The 13,284-nt window shown below is 39.9% G+C and overlaps 2 protein-coding genes across 2 annotated transcripts; both read left to right on the top strand.

The window, feature by feature from the left end:
• Nucleotides 1-4,077: 4,077 nt before the first annotated feature.
• On the top strand, nucleotides 4,078-7,988 carry BDF20DRAFT_958722 (uncharacterized protein; the record flags this gene model as incomplete). The annotated part of the gene is made up of 9 exons (XM_053084928.1): nucleotides 4,078-4,231; nucleotides 4,316-4,995; nucleotides 5,090-5,423; nucleotides 5,514-5,707; nucleotides 5,781-5,966; nucleotides 6,033-6,908; nucleotides 6,996-7,159; nucleotides 7,277-7,728; nucleotides 7,813-7,988. Coding segments are annotated over 9 exons (3,216 nt in total), but the record flags the coding sequence as incomplete, so codon positions are not given.
• Nucleotides 7,989-12,456: 4,468 nt separating this feature from the next.
• BDF20DRAFT_875166 (high mobility group box domain-containing protein) lies at nucleotides 12,457-13,266 on the top strand. The gene has a single exon (XM_053081303.1). The coding sequence runs from the start codon at nucleotides 12,498-12,500 to the stop codon at nucleotides 13,239-13,241; it is 744 nt and encodes a 247-aa protein (XP_052935775.1). The 5' UTR covers nucleotides 12,457-12,497; the 3' UTR covers nucleotides 13,242-13,266.
• Nucleotides 13,267-13,284: the final 18 nt, after the last annotated feature.

A 13,284-nucleotide genomic window follows, 5' to 3' on the forward strand; every position in this document is an offset into this window, starting at 1 on the left:
TTATGCCCTTGTCCAATGGATCCAAGCAACTGGCCTACGCTGCTGGAATGCCGAACTTACATATGGCCTACCTACGTACTACTGCTGCCGACGTAACACCTCTAATGGCAACATTTTTCAGAGTATCATTGACCTTCTGATCTCTACCGACAATATCCAAAAGCCCGAGCTTACTGTTCATACGAATATTAGCGCCGGCTCTGACCATCACCCTATCTCCTTTACTTTCCATAATCCACGCTCACCACCTCCTAAACGCAACCATCCACGTCGATTATGGAAACTTGGTAATTTAACCAAACCTCGTTGTACATACACTTCTCTTTTTGAAAATCGTATAGCCCCACTTAAGCTTCAACTCCAAAGAATCCTTACCCTTGATGACCTTCCCTCACCTCAAGCTACCATTAATGAACTTACAACCGACCTCAACAATATTATCTACTCTTGCCTAGATGACTCCATTGGCCGTCGTCCTCATACTATAGCCCGCAAGTCATGGTTTTGGACACCTGAGCTCTATCGACTAGCAGATCAGCGTGAACACGCCCGTACTCGTTGGCGAACCGCATCTGATTGTTTTTCAAAAGTGCGACTCTACGACCGATATATAGAGCTAGATACCACTTTCAAAATCGAATGTAAAAAACGACAAAGGCGCACTTGGACTGCTTTTTGCAACAAACTCTCTACAAGTAATTTTCTCGAGACGGTAAAGACTATCAACGGCATACGAAGAAGCCGCAGCACCACACCCCGATTTAACCATCCTGATGGCCCTGATCAAGCGGCTATATCCATGTCCCGACACCTTAGGAATATTTTTGCTGGTGACCATCTTCCAGCTGACCGCCAACCAATTCCTCCCAAGCCAACTGGACCCCATCCTTTTACTTTTGCTGAAGAACCACAACATGACTGCCCTTTCCAGGAAAAGCTAATCTCCACCATGATAAGGAAAAAATTGTCTCGCAACAAAGCCCCTGGAGTAGATCACATCCGCACGGAAATTCTACTTCCTATTGAAAAAGCACTGACACCCGTTATTACGCTATTGTTTCGATTATGTTGGAAATGGGCCTGTGCACCGTCTGACTGGACTATTGCTCAAGTAATCCCCATATATAAGAAAGGCGATCCTCTTGAGCCTGGCAATTTTCGACCGATTAGCCTCACCTCGGTTTTCCGCAAATTACTCGAGTTATGTATCCAAGAGTTGTTGACCTCAACTGCTCCCCCTCTCGATATCGTACAAGGTGGTTTTCGCGCCAACCGAAGCGCACTAGACCAAGCTCTTTGTCTCCATGAGCTTTGTGAACAACATGCAAAAGACCACTATGGTGAGCGACCCGTCCTCGCCTTCTTGGACATTAAATCTGCGTATGACACTGTCGATCGAGCGATTATTTGGCGAGCTCTCGAATTGCACATCTCTGCCCCACTCTTAGCCCTACTCCAAAGCCTCTTTGATGAAGTTCATATTGAAGTGTTAGTGCAAAATACGACCTCTCCTAGCTTTCATCCGGTCACCGGGGTACTTCAAGGTTCTATCCTCTCCCCCTTTCTATATTCGATATACATAAATAGTCTTCCAGCCTTTTTGAGAACAGCTCGTATCCCACCCAACAGAGCATTTGACCATCCAATCCAACGCCGTTTCAATGGTACCTGGATCAACAGCCTACTCTATGCCGATGATGTTGTCCTCATTGCCTCTCCTGACCTTATGCCCAGACTACTGAAAAAAGCTGAAACTCATTCTCATCAACTGGGATACCGCTGGAACCCTGCAAAGTGCATCATTGTCAATTCCCCCACTTCCCTAGGGAACCCACCTTTGATCTTATACGATACAGCTATACCTTCTGCAGAATCTTTCGTATACCTTGGCGTCCCCTTTAACCACCGAGGCAAACTAGATCCTGCCCTCCTTCTCCAACGCAATATTCAAAAAGCTCTCCATGTCATGCGTACTGTCCTACAGCCTCTAGGCCTCCGCTCTTCCTCCTTTAGCCGCCTTACAGCAACCCGCCTATATACAATGCTCGTGCGCCCTGTCATGGAATATGGCCTAGCAATATCCATCTTTCTCAAACAGCAAATACTCCAGCTTGAGAAAGCTCAAGATCACTGTCTTCGTATCGTCTTTGGTGGTCACTCGAAAAGTTCCACAGCCGTCTTTAAACATATGACTAACACCCCATCCATGCAAAACAGAGTCCAACGGCTAATTTTCAAAATGATCTGCCGGGTGTACCATCTACCGGACGAAACTTTATTGAAAACCATTCTATCTAACTGTACCTCAGCTAACTACCGCTGGCCACGACTCCTCAAATATAGTATACTCTGGAACAGTCTCCCTACTGATACACAACGCCGCTTAGAGATCTACAATAAATCATCGCAACAAGACCAACATTACCGTCAATACCGACAATCTGCCCATGAGGATATACTCAGCCGCACTCCCCCTCCTCCACCTGTCCTGTTATCGGCATGCCGATATGATATTGGTATCGATCCGATTCTCTATCTGCCAATGACTACGTTTGACCGTAGTCGACTTCTCCGATGGCGCATGGGTTGGCTACCTGCTCGCCCCATAAGTTGCAATCGATGTCAAGCAGCTCATGCCTCCCGTCAACATTTAATCAATTGCCTGGACGTTGCTAACCGCCTACAAATCTCTCCTACGGCAACACCTAACCCACTCGATTATTTCCTAAATGAATATCTACCAACGAAAAAACCAGCAACTGCGCCTTCTCAACATATTCGACCGCTCACACCCAAACAACAATTTCTTGTCACTCACTGGCCGATTCTTTGCGAGATTATGTTGGAGATTGACCAAATCTGCCATCCTACTGAAACCTTCACTGGAGCTGCCCTAAATACCACTGGTATCCCGCTGCTGAAATGGTATATCACTATTGCCGATTCTAATACACCATAATTTCCATATGCCCTCAATAACACAATAGTAACAACAAAAGACAAAAAACAACAAAAAAATAGAAAAAAAAAAAAAAAGTCCCACCCGACAAGAACCAAACAATCAACCCCGACACTGACTTTGAATTCTGCTACACTTGTACCTCTATTCTACAACGGAAACTCTGATCTGATCATGCATTTTACCTAACGCGACTATTAACCTTTTTTTTAACCAACTGCTTCATGCGGTTTGTCTTTTTTATGCATACTTCTCTACCTCTTATATAGTCTTAAGTTTTTACTCCATATAATCTTTTTCTTATTTCTATCTAAGTATGCTCCAGTGGTATCCTTTAATCTCCCCTGCCGGGATCCGGAAACATATCACGTTAAATAAAACCTACCCATTTGTCTATACTACACCGGCTTTTTTTATACCACGATACTGAAACAGCTATATATTTTCATTTTACGTGTTTTCACATGATTTTATGGTCCGGAACAACATCTGTTCGGATCGTATAACTCAGAATTCGGATGGTAATACAAAAAGCAGCTAGCAGCTCTCTGCAGTACTCCACAGAATTCGTACATATCACTCAGTGTTCAAAATATATACAAGGTTATACCTCTTTTTTTATGACGAGACATCATTGCTATATTATTGTAGGGCAGTTTGACAAAGTGCTAATTGAGCTACTGAAAATTACCAGAATCATGAACGTGTACACTGATTTGTGACAGTGGAAAGCGCTCCCATTGGTCCCAAAAGGATGGTTTCGGAGGCTGAAACTGTAAAGATGATTTAAAAGCAAAAAGTGGGGTACAGAAAGGGGCAAAAAAAATAGAAAATAAAACCCAGGTACATATTGTCATAAACCAAAGGTAATTTGAAAGTAGCACTAAGAATGGATATAAGCAAGGATCAATTGGCTGAAGCTGAAGTCCGAATAGGTTAACAAAAGAAGTAACGATTGAAAGAGGCTCTTCCTTTTTTGTTTTCTTCCTCAGCTATTCATCTTTCTTCACCTATAATACTCTCCTTTCATTTATCAAATCAACAGAGAAAAGCATCATTTTTTTTTTTATTTTTTTTTCTTTGCTCTCCTTTCATTTCAGCCCTTGCCTCATCACAAAATGCCATTAAGGGCAATTAAAACGATAGTTAATAAATTATCAAATCAGTATTACAATTATGGAAAAGCAGTGGCCGCAAGAGCCTACTTGTTATTGATAACATCATTACTCTTTATAACTTATTTTTCATTACCAGTCATTCGAACATACACTGGTAGCATAGTTATACCAAATCAACTACAGCATCATCAGCTACATTCTACGACTACGACTAACACAAAAGCAGCAGTATCAATAGATAATTCGGACGTTCAAACAGTACGATCACTGTTAAGCACACAATCGTGGCACGCATCTGCTCATGTGCAATTTCACAATTTCACAACTAGCAGACAAGCACCAAAAAATTACTACTTAGCACAACAGATTCAATTATCCTACTCCAATAACAGGCGCATTGACTATAAATTGATTCAGCAAGCAAAAAGAATTTTGGAGAGCCTGACAACCACTATAATCAATTTCAACGGTATATATTCTACACAGCCTATCTCTTTAGCAACAATATGTTTTAAATACAATGGTCGTTGTTTGATTCAATCGCCAGCTTTTTATGATTTCGAGAATGAGGAGCAATGGAGAAAGTTAACACACAGAGAAAGTTTCGCAAATGTTCGTAAAGACTTTCCTACCACTCCATTTGTAACTTACGCTAATCCACAGTTCGACTCTCAAGGCAATTTCATTGATGCAGATGCCATTGTCTTGACGTTTGTTTTAAATCACACTACTCAATATGGTGACAGCCTTTCAATTTGGAATAGACTTTTGAAAGAAGCAAAAACTAAACATAACATAGTGGACCTACAAACGTCTTACGAGCAGACGACTTTACAACAAGCTGTAACTGATGATATTGAAGATGAAATGCTCTATGCTGGTCCAGCAAATGCTATCCCCCAAATGATAGAATATAAGGTGAAGTAAAAAACTTAAGAAAGATATCACTGAATAGAAAATGTCAAAACTGAAACATTTTCTTTTTTTTTTTTTAAAAAAAAAACGGTTTCAGTTTAATCTATTTTCTTATGATATATCGTATAAGGTACAACTCTCCATTGTAGCTTATTCGATCATGTTCTACCTCGTTTCCTTAGAGTTCGGAAAGTCGAATTTAGTGAAATCAGGCTATACATTTGCTTTAGCAGCTGTATTCTTGTCTATCGCTTGCTTTACCACCACTCTTGGAATTTTTACCCAGTTCAGCACGTCAACATTTCAAACAGTTCCATGGTATCTGTTACTTTTGATTGTGAATATCGCGTGTTTGGAAAACATAATTCTGCTTACAAACGCCGTTTTGGATGCTGGCTGTGATATGATTGTTGTAGAGAAAATCAGTAGAGGTAAAGCTCAGAACAAACATAATAAGCAGCTTTCAAAGCCATTGCTTGAAAGGAGTCCCAAATTTGTTATGCTAACCGTTACCTCCATAGGTTTGCAAAGCGTTGGCATGCCTATGACAATAACTTTAATTGCCGAACTATTTATCTTAACGCTTGGCACTTACATGGATTCGATGTTAATCAGAGAATTGTGCACTTTCGCGAAGCTTGCTTTGGTAGTCGATTATATCCTACAGATGACTTTTGTCATTGCTATATTAGCGATTGATATAAGGCGAGTAGAGGTAAGTCTTATCGCAAAGTGTAATAATCATGACAAGTTCCATACTTACAAAGAACATTACAAATTTCTAAAAGCTGGCTGACCTGGATGATCGCCAAGTGTCGAAAAGATTGCATGAGCTTGCAGGAATTCGGTCAAAAAAACAACAGCAACTTCCAGCTGACTTCTGCCCGATTCAAGAAACTGTAAACAAAGAAGATGCAAAGTCTTGTGCTGAATGCAAAGAGTTCAAAACCCATCGCGTTTTTAATGCATTTATGGTAACTGTTGCTTTTAAATTTCGAGTATGGTGATTGATACTCATTTTACGGTTTATCATTATTTAGATTTGCTTGATCATCCTTACTCTGACAGTCCTTGGACCAAAAACATACCAACAGCATGACTTATCACTAACAAAAAAAAATGATCTCATTCACGAACAACTTAAAGTGAAGCAACTTTCAGATCAATTTTGGTCTATCATAAATCCTCAGAAAGACATCACCTGGCTCCAAATCGAACCAACACACCTATTTATTTACGGTAATGACATAACCGAAGTTCAATGGCATTTCGAGCACTTGCAACATGTTTATCAACTTACTTCAGCAGGGTTCAAAAAATACACATCTGCGAAGAATCATCATTCACTCTTCCGACTGTTTATCTTGTCAACTTTACAGCATGTATTTGAGTTTGTTATTAGTATCAACTTTCCAATGCTCTTTCTATGTTTGGCGATGGCAGGTGTTGTCAGCTGGATGACACCAAAATGGCGGAAAAGATGGTTGGTACCTCTCTTGATTAGGTTGTTTCTAGCTGTCTTACGCTGGTTTCCATCGCCCTATTTGAAGCGAATGTACAACCACATGTTGCATCTCACAAAAAAGAAGCCTTATTCTGGAAAGGGAGAGAGCAATAAAGAATACGACGCAGATGGTATTCATCACAGAGGCGCTATTACAATGCAAAATATATTCAATCAGCAGCAATATAGAACAAATGTGAAGCGAGTACAAGTACATACATTATTCAACCAGCATACGACCGATATCCAAGGTATGGATTCCAATGCAAAGCACAGTCTAGTATCCGTAGGTCAAGATGGCAGAATGGTTTTATGGAATACTAAACAAGCAGCCTGGATGGCTCGACTGGATAAGTTACAAATAGAAGCAGGTGGACTGTTACGAGCTACCTTAAACCCGCATTTTTATAATGTTCGTATGAATAACACCAACAGAACAGCAGCATCATCTAAAATTACAACGCGTCAACATTTGCTAACACAGCAAAAGAACAAAAAGAGCTCATCAGCAACAAAGTTTTCAGATGTCATCACTTTATCCAAAAGCAACCTTTCAAAACCTCGCTGCGTCAAAACTGACCAAGGGAATAAGTGGATAGCTGCTTCCTTTGATGATGGAGTAATTCGAGTTTGGGATATTGGTACCGGTCTACTCGTACGCGAGTTAGACGCTCATCCACATTCACGACCTGTTGAAGTACAGCAGGAACAAGCCATTACTGATGTAGGTGGTAATCATTTCTCATCCAACTCAATGTCCACTCGAAAAGCCGGTTTTAGCTTTCGTAGTTCTTCTCAAAAACTGTCTTCTCCTCTGTTGGAAAGTAAAAACCACTCTTCTTCCTCTGCTAACAGTAGCAACTCACACACTACACAATCGAGCATAAATTCCGTAAGGCGGAAGAAAACAAAGGTCGATCATATCTTATTCATACAGTTCGTTGGTACCATACCCGAGTTCTGCCATCCATCTATTGCCGAAGCTGCTGCTCGATGCTCGGATATCGAGATATCTCAAAATTTTCTCTTATCAGTACATAAGAGTGGTACTTTACGTGAGTGGGATATACTCACAGGTGAATGTATTCACACTATGAAAACCCAGCATTTGAAGGATATCACTCAACTTCACGTTGTTGAATCAAAAGCACTTCAAAGAAAGTTTGGCATGACCTGGATTTTCACTGCATCCAGAGATGGCACTATCCATTGCTGGGAGCGCTATCTAAATAGTGGCAGCAATGCCACATCAGCGACATCTATCAAAAATACCATCGTAGCAGTTGATGACATGGAAGAGTTGAGCCAACAAAAAGTAACCCGTTGGTCTGTGCTTTATACAGTGAAACTTGATTTTCCAATCACATGTATTGCTACCGAAACGCCTGTAGGTGGAATGGGTATTTTGGTGACTGGTTGTAGTGATGGTACAGTGAAAGTTTGGAATTTCGAAACCGGTGAATATGTATGTACATTATCCTCTGGAAGGGCTGTCCAACGTAAACTGAGTGGTAGGCAAACCTCAGCAGATGCATCAACAGTCCTTTCTAGTAGGAACGCTGATCAAAGTACCATCGGCGGGCCTATTCGTAAATTTGCTAAATTACCCATTCGTCAAACTTCCTCGCAAGCAGCCACAAGCAGCTTTTCAGCCTCATCAGAAGAAGAAGTTGAAGAGTTTGATAGCAGTTATGTCTCTTCAGGTGACACAACTTCATCTGCTACGTCAACACCATCTTCAGGAGCCTTGGGTACGACACGCTCCCAACGACGCTTTACTTCAGCAGCAGACCATCGCGGTGCTGTTCTGCAAGTGACAGTCACTCGATATTGTGAAGTAGAGAATGGGCCAGGGCTTTGTCGCGGATGTGATACTTGTTTCGGCAATGGATTCTTGATTGCCTCTAGTGGTGCTGATAACAAAGTGCACGCTTGGCGTTTAGAGCGTGCTGATTCTAGCGGACATGAAGGTTCTTGTACTCTATGTACAAAGGATTACCATCGTAAGCAATATAAATCAAATAGCGGTAACCGAAGTACAAGAAGAATTGGAAGGAGGAGGTTTTCTGTCAGCAGCAGTGGAGGAGATGATGTGGCTAATAAAGCAGTAGCAGCTATACCAGCAACAGGAGTAACTCATGATGGTAGGAAAAGTAGGAGTAATAGAAGAAAGACAGCAGCGCAACAACATCAAACAGATAGCTGTCTTGATGACAATGAACGTAATCACTCGCCAGTAACGACAGCTCGGAAACGCAATAATGAAACCTCCGCAATAAATGGAATGACTGATGAAAGCAATACTATGGAACTACTGGATATCGAACAACTAGCCGGAGACGTCAATATCGTGCTGAAACCATCTTTTCTTGGGAAAATACAACAAACAGGCGGGAGGGGCGTTGTATTTTGTGATAAGATACTAGCGGGCGTTCGACGTACACAAAAAGAGTCTAATAAGCAACATAAAAAGACCACCGGACGAATGGGAGAATGGGAAGTTTGGTTTGCTTCTTTACAATATTATGACCCTGCTATTTCAAAAGTAGATGGTGAAATCAACTTTAAAAATATACCAGTGGAGTCATTTATACTTGATGATGATCGCTTATCAGATACTCAAGGCGGCAGTGCTGCTATTGAACAGGATGCCGATCAACACTCGACACATCAATTGAAGCATAGCTTGTTAAGCCTATTCAAACCAAGTGCACAATATGATGTTAGCAAAGACCCTCATCAACAGCTCCGTCACAGACGGATCCATGCATGTACTTCTGGAATAGAAGAAACTCGTACAGAAAAACGCTTCGAGCTGGATGAGGGTATTTCCTTCGATAATGAGGAAGACGGCAGTTTACTTGAAGCAAGCGAGAATTTACCATTTACTACTGTGCGTCACATTATTCCCCTGGATGGTTCGGGCCTCGCTTGTGATTTTGGTAATTTTATTAAGCTTGTACTTCTTGATAAACCAAGCTTAACAGAAAAAGAATACTTAAAACATTCTCGCAATCTAATGGAAGACCACAAAAGCCGACAAACGGTAATTGAAGAAGCATTACTGGAAAATAGTGCTGAAGAGGGAGAGCAAGAAGGGGATGGACGTACGAAATGCCAATGCAATCATAGCAAAGACACCTGTTCACCTGCTAACAAAGGAAAGAACGGTTGTTGTGGAGGCATCAATAAAGAGGAGAATGGGGGTAAATGCTGCGGTGGTACAAAATATCGAAAGGCCGTCATGACTGAAAGAGAACAAGACGAAGTTCATGAAAAACGAATGCGTCGACAGCAACAACAGAAATCACTGCTTTACAAAACAAGGCGGATTGACGGATCCGCACCACAGGTAACAATTGACGAAGGGAACAATATTTGCAGCGGAATTCAAAGCATAATGGAATGTTCATTAAGAAATAACTGTTCAAAGGCTGATAAATGTGCTTCCAAAAAAAGATCAGGCTACTTCTTCCAGTAAAACAATAACTTCAACATTTAGCAGCTGGCTGTAAAACCTTTATTATCAACTTTCTTTACCCTATTTGCTCATACCCTATTATTTTCCTTAGCACTACGTGTAATATCTTAACATTTTGCTGTTTGCGTTACAGAAATGATTTTCAATAACATTATACTACTACTACTACTGTATCTGATTTATTTTAGACACTTTCAGTTTTATTGTATATCAATCAAAGTCTAACTCAGATATTTATAAATCTTTTTTACGTGGATTTAGGCAATTGCATGATTTAAGGATAATCTGTAGTTGATTAAGACGTGTCTTTGGTAGTCTTTGGCAATAGCATTGTCGCATATTTTTTAGAGATATGTTTAGCTACCCATGATGGGATAGTGAATTATAGCTTGTCTTGTAATCTTCTATAATCCTATTTAGAAACCGTTGTATGTTTATACAAGGGTCTTCATATCATGTCCTTCTTTTTTCCTGCATAATCATAGTGTCCAATGTCCGCCAAAAAAGTCAGAGACCACTAGAAAGAAAAGCTTTAAATCAAACAGCTCGAGTCGAAAGAAGTAAACAAACATTATCAGACTGCATCTGGTACATTCAGTTCTGTTAAAGTCATCCTTTACAGCGATATGCAAACACTGTGGGTAGCAAGCCAATTAGCTAAAGGTTCGTACAATTGTCTTATCCAAAAGAGCAATAAGTTCTGTTCCAATATCTCAAAAAGATCGTATGTATTCACCTTCTACCTTTTAAATAGATTATAAAGAAGACTTCCAGATAGAATTGGATAAGGCAAATAGCGAAGATTTCGTAGAAAGTAGAAAACCAACAAAAGACGTCTTACTAACTACAAGGTGAGGAAGAAAAACTTTTTCAACGAAATGTTTCCAGATGCGTATCAAACTTTCACAGGAGAACTGCTTTTGGAATCGGTATTAAGAGCAGCTTATGCTCCCGACTTTATGAACGCATCTTCGGCAAGTTATCTTCTGAGCCCAGCTATTTCTCATTTACTCAATCACTGAGAGTATGAACAAATTTCAGGACGCGGATACTTGTCGAAAGTCTAGATATGATTGATAGGGTGGTGCGGGAAAACAATAATCGTCAATTTTTTACCAGTCAGCTAATGGGAAGCAGCATGTATTCAATTGAATGCGAAGTATTCGATACTTTCGACTACATCTTTGAATGGAACAAACCTCAAGATGTATGTTCACATCCAACGTCGCCATACAAGCGTCCCAATTACTATTGAAGATCGATATAAGTGGATTATTTGGTTTGAGCTGTTGTCATTCTCAGCTATTTCATTTGAAAAATAGGATAAAGTCAGAGATATAATGATCAAAGGGCGAAATAGATCAATAACAGTTGATGTTGAGAAAACTGTTAGCAGAGTATTGAATTACGACGAATAGTGTTTACTTCTTTAAGAAAGCTGTAATCATGGCCAGATAAACAATTATGCAGTTTAGCCTGTTTAGCAAATGAAAATATGTAATTCTATTGTGCATTTAAAATTAAGATGACCTTATTTATCATGTCGTACAAGTTGTTTGCTCGCCTTTAGTAAGTTTTAAGTCGGCCGCCTTAAGAAGAGGCTTTGAAGTTGACCTTGTAGGGCTGAATTTTTTCTGTAAAAGTCTAAAAAATTATATTTCTATTAGTCGAAAACCATTTTTTATATAATCGTCAATTACAATATCCACCGGCCGGACTGTACACGTCGTTTTCTACAATGAATGCATTTCATTATCTGTCCCTGCTCATCTGGCTGGCGGAGCTAAAATTTCTATTCCTAAAAGGAGAGGGATCAGTAAAGCCGTTCTTCTTTTTCGCAACTTCGCTTGATGACTTCTGTCTTCATGCGGATCCATCGTTTACGATATTATTATTTGATCAGAGTCGAGTCTTTCTTATATCATATCAACTTGAAAAGAGTCAATTCTCCTCTTAGTTGTAGGTAGAATCAATTTCCATATAAGAATCGAGGGTCACCGTAATATCTGGTGTTAGAATACAATTGATATTCTTCATTTGTTACCCAATAGTGTTACGTGTCCCAACTTATTCAACCTCAGTGTATTGAGCATTATAGAAAAGTCTTACTGACGCTTCAACCTTCATTCTCGTAGTAAGAGGTACATTTTGATCATTCCCTCGTTTGACGATATCAAAGAGTCACGAACAATGAAATTAGAGACTTGTCATTGTATAACATAATGAATATGCGAGATTGATCTACCATCCAATGAAAGCTTGCTCTCCTTAAATACAGTACCTGACTGAAGCAAGCCTGCTGCTTCTTTCTCTCTTTAATTCTAAAGAAATCTAATCAAAATGAAAGCTTCCAATCGAACAGACTGCACAGCAAGAAAAAGACTGATAAAACCAAAGACGCAATTAATGTCGACAAAATTGCAAGTAGATATAATATCACTGAGTTTTGATACAGAGGACAACACATTAATCACAATCTTTCCAGCAAACATTGTTGTAAGCTCAAAGGATTTGTATTCAATGATCGAGAAAAAGTCTGACCGTCTCGAAGTGGCTAATGATGCGTATATACTCCGGAACGAAATTCTCGAAGCAATTCACAACTTTTCTATACAATATTGTACTGCAGCTACAGACTCTAACGAGTGGAATGATTTGGTCGAACCACTATTATCCGAAACCAAACGGCCCACGAACGCCTTCATTTTATATAGCAACGCCCTTAGAAGGAAGCTTAAAGCCTTATTTCCAAAGTATACCAATTGTGAGGCATCCAAATTTTTGGGTGCTATGTGGAAATCCATTAATAAGGACATCAAGGATAGCTATATTAAGCAAGCAATAGAGTGTAGAAGACTACACAAGCTGAAATATCCCAATTTTGAATACAATATCAAAAAGGAAACAAACACTGGAAAAGCAATATCAAGCCTGCAGGATTCGCCTACGGATAGCACCAGTATTGACTATAATGTTGACTTGATAATGTGCGGTCCAAATATTGTGGATGGAATACAATTGGATGGAATACCAGATCATCTGTATTTCACGGATAGTTATTTCGAACAGTTGACAGAAAGTCATCCGCAATCTGTTAGTAACGATGGATGGAACGAAGTACACAACTTAATATCAGCATTCTTTCCTACAGACATAGATCAAAACCTTGTTATCGATGACGAGTTTTGGACGAGCTTGGCCAGTGAAGGCAACACTCCTAAGCTGGGTACTACCATTTCTGCAATGAATAATTACACACTCTAGACAAATCTTAGAAAAATACTCTGACTTCAAAAATAAATAAGCT

Source organism: Mycotypha africana, assembly GCF_025528875.1.
Source record: "Mycotypha africana strain NRRL 2978 chromosome Unknown BDF20scaffold_6, whole genome shotgun sequence".
Taxonomy (NCBI): Eukaryota; Fungi; Mucoromycota; class Mucoromycetes; order Mucorales; family Mycotyphaceae; genus Mycotypha; species Mycotypha africana.